We start from the raw sequence: 15,975 nt of genomic DNA, 5'->3' as shown, positions 1-15,975 counted from the left end.
ATGGACAGATGCAACATTATCTCAGATAAAGAAGCAAGACTACGACGTCTTTCTACTTCCTGGCGACCTCTCCTACGCTGACACTCACCAGCCACTTTGGGACTCTTTTGGTCGCTTGGTGGAGCCACTCGCGAGCAAGCGTCCTTGGATGGTTACTGAAGGAAACCACGAGATCGAATTCTTCCCAATCATTGAACACACAACCTTCAAGTCATACAATGCCCGGTGGAAAATGCCTTACACCGAGAGCCTCTCTGAGTCCAACCTGTACTACTCTTTTGACGTGGCTGGTGTCCACACGGTTATGCTCGGTTCTTACACCGACTTTGACTCTGATTCCGATCAGTATCAATGGCTCCAGGCCGATCTAGCAAAGGTTAGTTTGTAGATAATGCAACTTTAGTTGGACAAAAGCGTAACACATAATCATTTCATCCCTTTCACATTCAAAAATGATCTTCTGAAGTTAAAAAAAAAAAAACACATACGGCTTTCGAATTCTTTGTAAAAATCTTTTGTTTATTGGTAAATAAACTTGACATGTAAAAGAAAGCCGAAAGATTTTGTAACACAATAAGGGATAAACCATATTTATAATATGTTACGTAATTAATAGTTCAAAATCTCTATCAATTCTTGACAATTGGGTTGTTTCTGTTTTTGTATTGTAAAAAGGTTGACCGTAAAATGACGCCGTGGGTGGTGGTATTGCTGCACGCCCCGTGGTACAACACGAACGAGGCACATGAAGGTGAAGGAGAGAGCATGAGGGAAGCTATGGAGTCTTTGCTCTATAGTGCTCGAGTCGACGTCGTCTTTGCCGGCCATGTTCATGCCTACGAACGTTTTGTAAGTCCTCAATCTTCGTTAATCTCTTTATATTATTTTTCTATTTTGAGACTTCATTAAGTCATTGTTACTGTACCATTTAAGGGTTAATTGATGTCGAATTGTGATTAATGCAGAAACGTGTATATAACAACAAGGCCGACCCATGTGGGCCTATATACATCACCATCGGTGACGGAGGCAACCGAGAAGGCCTTGCATTATCGTAAGTCACCTCTCATTATATATCTAAATATAGTTTCATACTTCCTCACCAAGTCAAAGGTTTTTGTTTTAATAAATTTGTATCACTTTAAATGAATTTATCAATATGTTTCTTCTTTTCATATAACTTGAATTATAGGTTTAAGAAGCCTCCTTCACCTTTATCGGTATATCGCGAATCGAGTTTCGGACATGGGAGATTGAAGGTTATGGACGGGAAACGAGCACATTGGTCGTGGCATAGAAACAATGACTCAAACTCACTTCTTGCTGATGATATCTGGCTTGAGAGCCTTAGCACATCACCATCATGTTGGCCTTCGAGTGGTTCCAGTGATGAGCTCTAAATTCATCATACCCAAAAAAACGTTTTAGACTTCTTCTGTTCATTGGATCGCTTGTAGAAAAGTAAAGAACTACAAGTACTCATTTTCTTACAAATTTTATTATCTTGGACAGTATTTTTTTGTCTTGAAGGATGTATTGGGAGTTTCTCTTCAAGAACTGTGTGCTTTTGTTTTAGAATCCAACATGGTTTAGTTGTAGGATTGATGAATGTTTGTCTGATACACACTTACATATTCTATCAATAAGAATGTTCTAGTACACAAATGATTTTTTCGCAACATTGGGAAACGTCTACTAAAACATATAAAATAAAAGAACTGAGAAAGTCTAATATATCGTACAATGCATTGTGTCGGATGGTTCCAAACCACCCGTATGTGGTCTTGAGTCGTATTTACCCACTCACCAAACAGACTTGGCAATTTAAAATTGGACCCATTTCGTCTTTTCTTCTTTTTCTTTTTTTTTGTACTATATAAAAAGTTTCCATAATCTTAGGGGGTGTTATTGAACAAGGATTTTAATAGATTTCAATTATTAGTGGATTTTAGAATTCAAAACTTTTCTAATTCATTTAACGTGATATTGTTGTCATTATTAGTGGATTTGAATGACATTACTAATGGATTTGAAAGTCATTAGATTTTATTATTTTTGAAGTTAGATAAAAATAAAATAAATTACTCATAATTATATCAAATAAAACAAAAATATGTCCCGGCAATATNCTATAGTGCTCGAGTCGACGTCGTCTTTGCCGGCCATGTTCATGCCTACGAACGTTTTGTAAGTCCTCAATCTTCGTTAATCTCTTTATATTATTTTTCTATTTTGAGACTTCATTAAGTCATTGTTACTGTACCATTTAAGGGTTAATTGATGTCGAATTGTGATTAATGCAGAAACGTGTATATAACAACAAGGCCGACCCATGTGGGCCTATATACATCACCATCGGTGACGGAGGCAACCGAGAAGGCCTTGCATTATCGTAAGTCACCTCTCATTATATATCTAAATATAGTTTCATACTTCTTCACCAAGTCAAAGGTTTTTGTTTTAATAAATTTGTATCACTTTAAATGAATTTATCAATATGTTTCTTCTTTTCATATAACTTGAATTATAGGTTTAAGAAGCCTCCTTCACCTTTATCGGTATATCGCGAATCGAGTTTCGGACATGGGAGATTGAAGGTTATGGACGGGAAACGAGCACATTGGTCGTGGCATAGAAACAATGACTCAAACTCACTTCTTGCTGATGATATCTGGCTTGAGAGCCTTAGCACATCACCATCATGTTGGCCTTCGAGTGGTTCCAGTGATGAGCTCTAAATTCATCATACCCAAAAAAACGTTTTAGACTTCTTCTGTTCATTGGATCGCTTGTAGAAAAGTAAAGAACTACAAGTACTCATTTTCTTACAAATTTTATTATCTTGGACAGTATTTTTTTGTCTTGAAGGATGTATTGGGAGTTTCTCTTCAAGAACTGTGTGCTTTTGTTTTAGAATCCAACATGGTTTAGTTGTAGGATTGATGAATGTTTGTCTGATACACACTTACATATTCTATCAATAAGAATGTTCTAGTACACAAATGATTTTTTCGCAACATTGGGAAACGTCTACTAAAACATATAAAATAAAAGAACTGAGAAAGTCTAATATATCGTACAATGCATTGTGTCGGATGGTTCCAAACCACCCGTATGTGGTCTTGAGTCGTATTTACCCACTCACCAAACAGACTTGGCAATTTAAAATTGGACCCATTTCGTCTTTTCTTCTTTTTCTTTTTTTTTGTACTATATAAAAAGTTTCCATAATCTTAGGGGGTGTTATTGAACAAGGATTTTAATAGATTTCAATTATTAGTGGATTTTAGAATTCAAAACTTTTCTAATTCATTTAACGTGATATTGTTGTCATTATTAGTGGATTTGAATGACATTACTAATGGATTTGAAAGTCATTAGATTTTATTATTTTTGAAGTTAGATAAAAATAAAATAAATTACTCATAATTATATCAAATAAAACAAAAATATGTCCCGGCAATATTTTCTGGTTTTGTCGATCTGAGTTGGAGATCTGATTGGGGTTTCTTCTTGATTTATGGTGGTGGATCTCTGCTGCAGACTCCTGTTGTTTGATTCAGCTGTTAAGAGTTTTGATTTTTTGGATCTGAGATTGAAAATCAATCTTTTAGGGTTTTCTTTCTATGTGATTTCTCCCCTGTTCTTCAATCAAATGAAACAAAAACAAGAGGAACAAACATCTTCAATCAAAATGAAACCAGAGATATAAGAAAAACCAGTGAAATTGTGTAAACAGTTAATTTGATAGGCAGAATCAGATCTGAGGATCTGCAAACTGTGTCAAACCCTAAAATGAAAGATCACAGTGGTCTTTTGGCCATAACTATATTTTATTTCTTAATTCTTAGATTAATCTCTTGAATCAATTTTGAAAAAAGAGAGAAAGATAAAGAGATTGAAATACTTGAAAAATATGTGAGATTGTGTTTGTTCATCTTTTTGAAGTGAAATACGTTGAAATCTAAAATAACACCAAATCCAATGGACATTGAATAACAGTGTTTTTAAAGAATTCTAAAATCCATCAAATAAATCCATAATCCAATAACAGCAGATTTTAATGTACTTTTTTAAATACCTAATTGAATAACACTGGATTCCAAAATACATCAAATTCTTTTAAAATCCATTATTCAATAACAGCCCCTTAATATTTTAACAAAAGACCCATATCTAAAGCACCTTTACCTCCTTTAAAACCATCTCTAATGTATATCTCTATTTTTTCCTCTAAAATAGAGTAACTTTATAAGGGCATCTCCAACCCCACTCTATTTTAGAGTCAAAATTCTATTATACAGCAACATTTGCTCCAACCCTACTCTATATTTTACTCTAAAATAGAGAAAATGATAGGATTGCTCTATATATAGAGTAACTCTATTCTCACCTCTATTTTTTTACACTACCTCTATTTTCAGCTCTAAAATAGAGTAATACATTGGAAGAAAACAATGCTCTATTTTAGAGTTACTCTATTTTAGAGAAAAAAATAGAGATATACAATGGAGATGGTCTAATAGAGCAAGAATTAGTGTAAAAAAAAAGAAGTGGGATTTGGGAATAGAGTTGCTCAATATATAGAGCAATCTGAAGCAAATATTGATGTATAATAGAGTTTTGACTCTAAAATATAGTAAAGTTGGAGATGCCCTAACAATGTTAGTTTTTACTTTTTAGTTTTTGTTTCTAATATCCTATTTATTACTCTCTTTGTTTCATAAAGAATGTCACTTTGATACAATGCACACAGATTAAGAAAATTATATAAATTTCTATTTTATCCTTTAAAAATACACTAAAACAATTTGTCTTTCTAATTAATAAGCTGAAATAAGTAGGGATAAAAATAAGATTTAATAGTAAAAACTGCATTAAAAATATAAAATGACACTCTTTTTGTAACAAAAAAAATGTGTCAAAATAACACTCTTTATAAAACAGAATGAGTATTTTTGTTCTTTGACCAAACACTTATTTGTGTAAATGATATTCATCTGAACTAATTAAAAGTTTAAATAGCTTCAAAAATTACAAAAACAACCTTCACACTTTTGATATAATTTGTTTTCTTATAAAACAGTCGGAAGATGAATAATCAACGTACAAGCTATTTAAACTTTTTTTAAAAAAAATAAGCAACAAACAAACTGTGTGATTTGACGAGTTGTATAAACAAACCTGAAACATCCATCGACTCTCTTCAAATATTTGATCAATCCGTCACATCTTCTTCTCCTTCAGCTTCATCAACATCTACTCGTTCAAATTAAAAAGAAGATGAAAATCTTTGGTCTTTTAATTAGCTTTACTCTCTTCTTCTTCTCTCCGTTTGTATGTCTAGCTAACTATGATTCGAACTTCACCCGCCAGCCGCCTCGTCCCCTCTTCATTGTCTCTCACGGGCGTCCAAAATTCCATCCTCAACAGGTTCATCAAATTCTCAATGTCCTCTTCATTGCATTTAGTACGAAACCATTTGAGATGTACCGGTTCTGCTGCCAATGCATGGCCTATCTCTTGTGTCCATGATAGGACATAGAATTTGCCACTAAAATTAGTTTCTCTTGTACATTGTTTAACGTTGATCATATTATAGGTGCACGTATCATTGGCGGGTAAGGACCACATGAGAGTAACATACATTACAGACGACAAGCATGTGGCATCGATAGTGGAGTATGGTAAACGTCCGAAAAAGTACGACAGAAAAACCGCCGGAGAATCTACTTCTTACAGATTCTTCTTCTACAGTTCCGGAAAGATCCACCATGTCAAGATTGGTCCTCTTCAACCCAACACCAAATACTATTACCGTTGCGGAGGCCACGGTGACGAATATTCTTTCAAAACCCCTCCATCCAAATTTCCTATAGAATTCGCTGTAGCTGGTAATAAATAGTTCCTTCTCTAACTGTGTCTACTCTGAATTCATTTTCTCACTGTTTTGTCATTGATTGGGATTCAAGATTTTTAAGACTGGTGTATAGGATGTCCCTACGGAACGTGGAAGGTCTAATTGCCTATGTGGCCGTTGACCGCTGATTGGTCCATATAGTCATATGATGGATCGGACAGGCCAAATCTGATAATAAATTGTATCATATTTTAATTAGTTCAAATGATTTAATTATCAGAGACGGACCATAGAGATTATTAGTCTATATATAGGAATAATTCAACCAATATAACCAAATATTTGAAACTTCATGCTTATTAAAATGTTAAAATTGGACTATCTTTATGCAATAGCATGCAAACCGTGCGGGAAGTAATTACATGTATTCCACTTTTTATACATGTCCACAACTTTCCCGTTGGAGTTTGTTTGTTTTTAAGTATACGCCAAATTAAATCTCAAGCTTTTATAGTTTTATACACGTCTCATCTTTTTCTTCTATCTATTGTTGATTCTCCGTGCATGTTGGTTTAACTCAAATGTTAGTAGTGGGGTTGAGTTGATGATATTTTTTTACATGAATGTGATTCATAAAGTGAACACTAATGATTACTTACGAAAAAACCGGTTATTGATGTGAAATTGAAGGTGACCTAGGCCAAACAGATTGGACAATAAGGACGTTAGATCAGATGAGGAAACGGGATTTTGATGTCTTCCTACTTCCCGGTGACCTATCTTACGCCGACACCTACCAGCCACTTTGGGACTCCTTTGGCCGCCTCTTAGAGACACTGGCTAGCACCCGCCCATGGATGGTCACAGAGGGAAACCACGAGATCGAGTCTTTCCCGATCGAAGAACATATAAGCTTCAAGTCATACAATGCGCGATGGCTCATGCCTCACGCTGAGAGCCTCTCTCGCTCCAATCTTTACTATTCTTTTGATGTAGCCGGCGTTCACACGGTTATGCTTGGTTCTTACACCCCCTTTGACTCCCACTCCGATCAGTATAAGTGGCTGCATGCTGATTTAAGAAAGGTAACTAGTTGCGATATACATTAACTTTTCGCTATTTGTTTGTAACAAATCAACATTATTGCGAAATTCACATAGCAGAAACTACCAAGAAGACGAGTCTGGATTTGTACATGAGATCATTATGTTTTAGTTCTTGAAAAAATCATAACTTGAGTTCAACTGTTTCTCTAGTTCTTGAAAAGTATATAACTTTTTTTTCTGTGTGTGAGGGAGGTTGACCGTAAAAAGACGCCGTGGTTGGTGGTGGTGATGCACGCACCATGGTACAGCACAAACAAGGCGCATTATGGTTCCGGAGAAAAAATGAGAAAGGCCCTGGAGAGTTTGCTCTATCGTGCTCAAGTAGATATCGTTTTTGCCGGCCACGTTCATACCTACGAACGTTTCGTAAGTACCTCCCATCTTCATTAACTTATTCTAAATTTTTATGGCTATAATTAAATGAAGTAAATATTGTCAATTACACATGTTTCAACTTAAAGTTAGTTTTAGGTAATGAATTTATGTATGATTCTATTTAGTTGAATAATTTTAGTGGTTTACTGTTCTAGGAATCATGTGAACTATACTTGCATGCATATATGCCGTTTCTCAAAATTATACGATTACGTATATTGTTACCAATATTATGTAGGAAAAATATTTTTGTAATTACTAATTAATATATCTTTTCTTTTTTGTTTACGTACTTTATATCTTGTGATATTCATGCTTAGTTGTTTAAAATTACAAATTTAAAATAAAACGGACTCTTTTACTTTATTAATTGCAAATAATGAACGATGCAGAAGCCGGTATACAACAAGAAGGCCGACCCATGTGGACCAATGTACATAACCATCGGCGACGGAGGCAACCTAGAAGGTCTTGCTTTACGGTATGTCACCCTCCCACTAATAATTACTAATCTAAGTTATACTCTATGTTTTTCCACCCAATTAAAAATTGTTTTGGTTAATTTAAACTAAATTGTATAAGCAAAAACTTTAAAAAAAAAAAACAGGTTCCATAAGCCACAGTCACCTTTGTCGGCATTCCGTGAATCGAGTTTTGGACATGGGAGATTAAAGATTCTAGACAATAAACGAGCACATTGGTCGTGGCATAGAAACAACGACGAGATGTCAGTAATTGCCGATGAATTATCTTTTGAAAGCCCTAGAGCATCATCTCATTGTCGTCGATCAAAATCGTTTTAGAAGGTGAGCTCTAAACATCATACCATACCATTAAACATCATATATTTGTTTTTTTGGGCTGTGAATAAAAAAACTTTGTACACGCAAAAAAGGCACACAATAAATAAAAATAAAATAAAAATGAAAAAGCCAACGCGAATAACTTTTATTTCTTTCAGAGAGAGAGAGAAAAAACAAAAAAAAGAAAAGGAGAAATTAAAATTTAAGGAAAGCGAAAGCATCTCCATCCTAAAACCACATGACACGTGTCCCTTTTGATTGATAATATTTAAAAAAATACATAAAAATCTTATACAATAATATATATATATAACCCAATCGAACGGCTGAGATCAAATCAACACCATCGGGTTATTTTTTTTGTTTTTGTCTCGGGAGGGAAGGAGGAGGGAGCGGAGGCGGAGGAGCCAATAACGCGTTTTGGGGGAAAGACCGGAGGAGGAGGAAAAGTCAACGCATCGTCTAAAACGAACGGTTCAGATCTCATCTCAAATCTTTTGAAGCTTAGCTGCTTTAACCAACGGATTCGCTTTAGCGATCTCTTCACGACCAGCCGATTTGAAATCGTAAGTGCATCCGTGTACCTCAGGGTACCTATGAGCACCACAAAACGTGGTACCGCACCGGCACTTGAATCCTGTTAACCCGACCCGTTTCCTACACGTCGTGCACCGGTTTGGAGTCGTCTGTTGTAGTTTTTTCTCCGGTATCTCTAGCTTGGGTGAAGGATTTTGGAGGAGAAGAGGAGGGATGATGATCTGAGGTGAAGAAGAAGAGACGGATGCGATCTCTTCTTCCGATGAGGATGATGATGACGGAGGTGAAACGGAGAGAGGAGAAGAATCGACGGTGGATTTGTTGACGGAGGAGGAGGATTGTTGTTGTTGTTGTTTGAGGCAGAGATCGCCGTAGCAATTGGAACAAAGATTCATGGTGGAGGAGCTGCCGAGGAAGCCACAGTTGTTAACACAGAGACGGTTGCTTTCTGGTGTTTGACATCGATGCTCTTCCGCCATTAGATCTTTCTTTAATATCGTTTCGATCAAAGCAAGCTCGTCGTTGAAATTTTTTTTAAAAATATATCTGTAAAAAACGTAAAAAGATTTGATTAGTTTCTACAGAATTTAAAGAAAGACGAGAAATAAACAGAAAAAACGAACCGGGGTTCTGGTCACCGAGAAAAAGATAAAGTTTCCTCTGTTTTCTCTCGGCAACCAAAAGAAGAATAAAAACAGAAATGAAACAAAGAAAAAGATGGGGGGAAAAAGTTTTATCAAAAGAAAGAGAAGAGAGATAGAGAGAGGAGAGAAAAAGAAGGAGATGAGGAGAGAGAGATAGAGAGAGCTTTACCTGTTCTTGAGAGAAGAGAAGAGAAGATTCAGTGATCGATGATGAAACTAATTGGGAAGAGAAAAATATAAAGTTATAAACAGAGAGAGAGAGAGAGAGAGAGAGAGAGAGAGAGAGAGAAGGAAACTACGGCGAATAGAGAGAGACGACGACGACGACACAGACGCTGCTGCTTCCTGAAAAAGTTAAATAGCAAAAATTTATTAACGGTTTTTTTTTAATAATTTTATTTTTTTAATGTTTTCAGTTATTTTATTAACTAAATGTAAGTTTGGAACTATAAATCTAATTAGTGGTTGTAATGAAAAACTAATTATATACTGATATTACACGTAATGAAATTGCACTATTCGGAAACAATCATATCTTTTTATATTTTTGATTGATTTTTTAATGTCGTCATGTTGGTGTCATTTTATTATTATTTTTATTTTTTTTCGTATTACTAGTACAGTATTCTTGTTTTACCTTTACGGTTGATTTTTTTTCATTTTTCTACAAACAAAAAATAAATAAAAATAAATGCTCTTTACCCTACAAGAAAAAGAAAACTCAATTATATATGGGGTCAAACTTTCGGACCGTGTGAGAGTCATAACGTGTTTGATCTTTGTAAGAAGAAGAAGAAGAACCCACTTGAGATCTTTTCTATTTTGTGAACTTGGGATTTTTAATCTTTACCAATCGTCGTCTCTAGTAGTTTTAGATTTTTTTTTTCGGTTGGGAAACAAAATTTGGACGGTCGAGTAATATTTTTGATCATGTCTGTAAGGTTATTATTAAATCCTCTAATAATGATCAATTTGATACTATGGAAGTGGGGAAATGATGTACGCAAGCCGTTGATTGGGTTTGGTTAATTACGATTTAAAATATCACAAGATATATTGTTTTGAATGTTTATTAGTAGGGGGAACGAACAATTATTTGTGTCTTGAGACTTTTTTTTTTTTTAAATATATATTTTCATTAGGTGAAAGCATCCATCCAATATGATATCGGAATGTGAAGCATAAGATGATGAGACAAGTACTGGTTTCATATACTTAATAAAAAATAATCGCATTGCAAATAACTAACAAACATTCGATTCGACAAACTTCAACAAATACATTAGTGATTAGTTATTTAAACCTTTCTAAAGATGCATGCATGTTTAAATGCAAACACTATTTTATTCTCAAATCACGTTTCCATTAACTTTTGATTCGTCCAAACTACACAAGAATGAGAGAATACACAATTTGAAACATGCATCTAAACACTAGAAGCTGTCACATCAAAATGAAAGTTTAAGTATAATTTATCAAGTTTAATCAATAAAAGAGGAGATGTTACTAGAAAATATGTAAATCGTAAGAAAAGTAGAATGGAAAATAATGAACATTTATAATAATCAAAAATTGCAACTATCAAAAACGAGTGATGATGATAAGTGAAGCGACGATAAAGGGGGAAGGAAACGAGTGACGGGCAAGTGGAGGCATGACACGAGGCAATACAACATGAGGAGTAAAAACGAGGCGATATTAAATACTAGTATAATCCCAACAAGTAGGCGTTTTAGGCCCTAGGTAAATTGGCCTAGTAATATCAACTACTCCCTCCGTTTCAATATATTGGATGTTTTGAGTTTAGCACACAGATTAAGAAAAATATTTATTTAATTAAAACACTTGACTAAAGCAATTAGAAGCAATTAAAGTAGGCAAAACATGCTTAATCATTTTGCCCAAAAAGGCAAAAAAAAATCTCAATTAATAAAAGGAAATACTAAACGTCATTTACACAATGGAGGCAAAGTAAAATTTTGATGAATCTGAATTACTTGAAAAAAATAGAGCCAACGTTTTATATAATTGTTTTTAAACTTAAAATTCAAAATTTTTACATTGGAGCCAATGTAAATATTTTTACATAGCCTCTTCTACTTCTTTGTTGGGATCAATCGATCCTTCATGGAAATATATCTTTTTGTTTAAATCAAAGTTTCGAGGGTTGCTTGCACTTTTTGGTTGACTGGGTTGAGCATCTTCTTCTTCTTTGATTTTTTTTCCTTCTGATTTTTTTTTTGGATCCATTTGAGTGTTTAAAAGAAATTTATTTTATTTTGATATGTAGAAGTAACAACTGTTCCGGTTTTATAGTGGAAGTAAATCTGAAAAATTAAACTTTGTCAACTGTATCGTACGTTGTAATCTTGGAAACTAAAGACAATAAACTTTAAAGATAAAACATTTTTAAAAAAAATAAAATAGTATTAATTTTACATAGGGATAAGAAGCATCCTATATTTTGAAACACCAAATAAACCTCAAAACATCCAATATATTGAAACGGAGGGAGTAGAAAATGTCTCAATTCTTTTTATACTCTTATATCGAATATTTTATTAATTGTAACTAGTTTCTAAAATGATGTTAATTACAGTTAATTAATAATTTTGATGTAATTAGGGAAGTAGGAAAAATGTGTGTAAAGATAAAGATTTGTAAGACCAGGCTGGAAGGAAGAGGAGCCAAAATGGAAGTCCAGCCTTTCTCTTTATCCCAATAGTACACTCTTTCTATCTTATCTTCCTCTATGTCTATTCAATTAGATTAAACTACAACATCATATATAGTAGTACTGCCCAACGAAGCTACTTATCAACACGTGCCATACTTTTATCCTTAGAGTTAGAGCCATGGGCAACAAAATACATATTTTAGTTGGAGAAGAAAACGGAAGTTTCATATTATGATAGTAGTTGATCAGGATCGTCATATCACTACAAGAAAACATAGCTATTTTTGACCGTCAAATTCATCAGAAAACGGTTTTGAAAGGGCCATTTCCAATTATTAACTGACGACAGTTAATCGGTCAGAAATCGTTGGTCGCAAATTTATTTGGTTAGAAATCAGTCGGAAAGTTGGTTAGAATTTTGTTGGTTAAAAATCGGTCAGAAATCGGTTAGCTAAATACCGACTAAATACTGACAGCATAAAACGGTCGAGACTGTATTACCGACGGATATACAACCATTTACTTTTCCAACCGATACGATTATTTTCCAACGGATTACTGAAAATATCAGTACTAAAATATTGTCAAATTAATTTAAAATACAAAAAAATGAAAATTAATTAAAAACAAAAATGCTAAATTAATTGAAAATCAGAAAATACTAAAAATGTAGAAATAAGTTATTATCAATAAAACCACATTAATAGATTCTTACATTAACTGTTATCCTTTTTTTGGGTATCTTACCACAAAAAACTAGCAAGTTAAAACACTCATCTCTAATTTTGAGTTTCATCTTCATCTTCATCTTCAGGTGGACGACAGTCCGGAAACTTGTTGAGAAGCTTCTCAGTAACATCCTTCAAATATTGGATTGTCTTGGTATTTTTCTCTTTCTCCTTAACTAACTCAGAAATCTGGGTGTAAGCTTCTTCTAACTTCTTGTCATTATCCATGCTGAGTAAGAAGGGAGCATTTAACTCTTCATGGTCTGGAAGAGATCCATATCCAAATCGGTGTCCTTTCTTTTTGGGTATTGCCTAGAATCAACATACATAATGTTAAGAATATGGAAACATCATGTTAAGAATCAAAGAGTTAAGAAGTATCAAGGATAAAAGTGTTGATCTAAGATAGTAGAAAGCATGTTAAGAATAAAAATGAAGTTCACATACCTTACCGACCAAATCGTTGATCTCAGAACAAGAGAGCTCTTTAGATTGAACCGGTCCATCTTCAAGTGTCTCTTTAGATTGGAGGTCATTCACCTATTCTTTTAAAGTTTCCACAATCCTCTTAGCCTTCTTGTAGACAATCTTGCCAGTTTTTTTTACTTTTATAAACATCCTCAATGAAAGCCAGCATATTAGGCTCCACTCCACCATTTTCAATAGTCTTATATACATAGAAAAAGAACATAGTTAATATCTATTGAAATGATAATTCTTAAGAAATATAAAGAAATTCAAATTTACCATCTCATCTTTACGCCTATAAAATTATTTAGCTCCATTGTAGTGCACTGCAATTCCTTCTCCATCTGGGTTGCTTCTCCTGTTTTGTGAGTTTGTTGCTGCCAATCCTGCAACTTTCTCATCACGCCAGAGCTGAATATACTCCTTCCATAAATCACCTGACATATGTATAGGTTTCTCTTTATTGCATTTCCATTTGTCTTTCCACTCAAACAAGTTCTTGGAGAAAGAATAGGCAGCTTGTTTCTCAAACCCCCTCTCAACTGTTTTTGTAATGTAAAGAATAGGCAGCTTGTTTCTCAAACCCCCTCTCAACTGTTTTTGTAATGTTGGGATCCCAATTAAACTCTTGTTGAACCAAAAAAAAAACACATGAAGTAAATAACAAGAGAGATACATGATGTGAATCAAACATAAATGATTGAAGGAATCTTACTGCAAAAGCTTTAAACTACCGTTCTTTAGTATCAGCCGGAAGAGAATGATATGTCAAGAAAGCATGGTTGACATCTGTTTTTTGCATTCTCAAGATAGACTTTGTAATTACACCATATGGATCACGCTTAAACCTATAGATAAACCTACAGGTAAACCTATAGATAAACATATAGATTAAATTTTAAGTTACCAAATAGATTAAAACCATTTGTACTTAATCCAAGGTAGACGTTTCTGCTCTCAGATGCAAAACTCGGATAAACTGCTTGAAAGTGTTTTCGTGCCTCTGCATATGAGGGATGTGCAATATCTCCTTGGTTAGAATTCTCTGCATGCCACCTCATATTAGCTGCCGTGCGATCAGATTGGTATAACCTTTTCAGTCTTTCACTTAACGGCAAATACCACATACGCTTATATGGAACTCATACTCTCCCACCGGTTTCTTGATAACGAGGTTTGCGTCAAAATTTACATGATGACCTGTTTTCATCTACCTTCCAGAAAATCATACAGTTATCAATGCAAACATCAATCATTTGGTATGGCAAACCAAGACCAGACACCATTTTCTCCACTGCATAGTAGTTAACCGGTGATAGATTATTTTCTGGTAAATAATCTTTCACAAAATCAGCTATCGCATCAACACAATCCTCAGACAAATTAAAATCCGTCTTTATGGTCATCATCCTAGTTGCAGCTGACAAAGGGGAATAACCCTCTCTACAACCATCATATATCGACACCTTAGCTGTATCTAACATATCAAAAAATCTTCTCGCTTCTAAATTCGGTTCCTCTCCTATGTTTCTATCTTCTATAAACGAGGGAATATTTTCACAAAATGAATCATTAACCATTTGAACTATACCTATGTTTCTGCCTCTAGGTTCTTCTAATTGTTCCTCAATAGATGCACTAGTACTAGCTACATTCCCTAAATCTACTTCTCCATGATAATACCACACCTTGTAATTTGATCTAAACCCATAACTATATAAATGATTCCACACTAAACTTATATCGATAAATTTATTATTATCACAAAAAGGACATGGACAGAGCATCATACCCTTTTTCTTGCAAATATCTTGATTAGTGGCGAACTCCATAAATTCGGTGAATCCGTTAGCAAACTCATCCGTCAAAAGCCCAATATTGGAATTGTACCGCGTATTATACATCCACTCTCTTTGATTTTGATTTCTTGAAGCCATATTGTAAGTGTTTGGATTTTTTTCTCACAACAAACGACATAATATATGTCCACAATTTATATACAAATTTCAGGACGTAACTGACCGATTCATGACTGATTTTGAATGTGACAACGGTAACTAACAAATCTATTGCAACAGATCTATTGTAACGTTAACATGATTTCGACCGTTTACCGATCGATTCACAAACGGTAATATGTCGGTCAGAAATTTATAGCCGTTTACTGATGATTAATCCGGTCATTTAAAACTGACCGTTTATCGACCAAGTTTTAAATCCATCGGAAATTGGTCAAAAATCAGTCGATTTTTACAAACGAATATATTCGTCGGTAATTTTGTCAGTAATTTCCGACCGATTTCCAACCATATAAATCTGTCGCTAATTGCCAACCGATTACCGACCATTATTTTCATGCGTCGTTTAACAGTTGGAATATGGTCGTTATTTAAACCGACCATTATATCGGTCGGAAAATTCGTCAGAACTGGTAATGTTTTCTTGTAGTGTATATAGAAGATTAACGAAATATTTTGAAAGAACATATAGAGCTGATATAATAAAATCTGATCACAAATAGATGATCTCATAAGATCATATTACTGTGATAGGCTCTCTTTCAAATTTAAATAAAAGAAGCTTTTGATTGTCAAAAAAAATGAAAAAAAAAAAAGCTTTTACCTACTTTCTTTTTAGATAATTGTTAGGAAAATTTTGCATCTTTTAGTTTGATTGGGCTTGGCCCATGAATGGTGTTCTGTACTTCTGTTCAATATGATGGAGATTTAGTTGATTGTAAGAACCTCATGTGTTTGATCAAAAAAAAAAAAAAAAAA

The 15,975-nt window shown here is 34.1% G+C and overlaps 4 protein-coding genes across 5 annotated transcripts in view; 3 read left to right on the top strand and 1 right to left on the bottom strand.

Moving 5' to 3' along the window:
• Positions 1-1,665, top strand: part of LOC104711834 (purple acid phosphatase 22-like) — a 9,516-nt gene extending 7,851 nt beyond the window's left edge. Inside the window, exons 4-7 of the mRNA XM_010428604.2 lie at positions 16-376; positions 676-849; positions 966-1,054; positions 1,193-1,665. Of these exons, the coding sequence (XP_010426906.1) occupies positions 16-376; positions 676-849; positions 966-1,054; positions 1,193-1,400 (832 nt within the window). The 3' untranslated portion in view covers positions 1,401-1,665. The remainder of the gene's footprint in view (positions 1-15; positions 377-675; positions 850-965; positions 1,055-1,192) is intronic.
• Positions 2,113-3,003, top strand: LOC104715607 (purple acid phosphatase 22-like; the record flags this gene model as incomplete). The annotated part of the gene is made up of 3 exons (XM_019230200.1): positions 2,113-2,187; positions 2,304-2,392; positions 2,531-3,003. Coding segments are annotated over 3 exons (372 nt in total), but the record flags the coding sequence as incomplete, so codon positions are not given.
• On the top strand, positions 5,246-8,289 carry LOC104711833 (purple acid phosphatase 21). The gene is made up of 6 exons (XM_010428603.1): positions 5,246-5,433; positions 5,603-5,894; positions 6,551-6,945; positions 7,159-7,332; positions 7,734-7,822; positions 7,949-8,289. Exons 1-6 carry the CDS (start codon positions 5,284-5,286, stop codon positions 8,142-8,144), a joined length of 1,296 nt encoding a protein of 431 aa, XP_010426905.1. The 5' UTR covers positions 5,246-5,283; the 3' UTR covers positions 8,145-8,289.
• LOC104711832 (zinc finger A20 and AN1 domain-containing stress-associated protein 6-like) lies at positions 8,325-9,631 on the bottom strand. Of its 2 annotated transcripts, none has more exons than XM_010428600.1 (2): positions 9,495-9,631; positions 8,325-9,227 (listed from the first exon to the last, which is right to left on the bottom strand). In XM_010428600.1, the coding sequence occupies exon 2, from the start codon at positions 9,158-9,160 to the stop codon at positions 8,633-8,635; it is 528 nt and encodes a 175-aa protein (XP_010426902.1). In that variant the 5' UTR covers positions 9,161-9,227; positions 9,495-9,631; the 3' UTR covers positions 8,325-8,632. The 2 variants fall into 2 exon arrangements, with proteins under 2 accessions (XP_010426902.1, XP_010426904.1); XM_010428602.1 differs by lacking the exon at positions 9,495-9,631 and adding an exon at positions 9,305-9,416.

Source organism: Camelina sativa, chromosome 9 (assembly GCF_000633955.1).
Source record: "Camelina sativa cultivar DH55 chromosome 9, Cs, whole genome shotgun sequence".
Classification (NCBI taxonomy): Eukaryota; Viridiplantae; Streptophyta; class Magnoliopsida; order Brassicales; family Brassicaceae; genus Camelina; species Camelina sativa.
This window is presented reverse-complemented; position numbering and strand designations above follow the sequence as displayed.

Bases quoted from the DNA above. Each gene is read 5' to 3' on its own strand.
- LOC104711833 (XM_010428603.1), top strand. From the start codon at position 5,284: ATGAAAATCTTTGGTCTTTTAATTAGCTTTACTCTCTTCTTCTTCTCT. The intron at 5,895-6,550 runs GTAATAAATAGT...GTGAAATTGAAG, and splicing joins TATAGAATTCGCTGTAGCTG to GTGACCTAGGCCAAACAGAT. The intron at 6,946-7,158 runs GTAACTAGTTGC...TGTGTGAGGGAG, and splicing joins TGCATGCTGATTTAAGAAAG to GTTGACCGTAAAAAGACGCC.
- LOC104711832 (XM_010428600.1), bottom strand. From the start codon at position 9,160: ATGGCGGAAGAGCATCGATGTCAAACACCAGAAAGCAACCGTCTCTGT.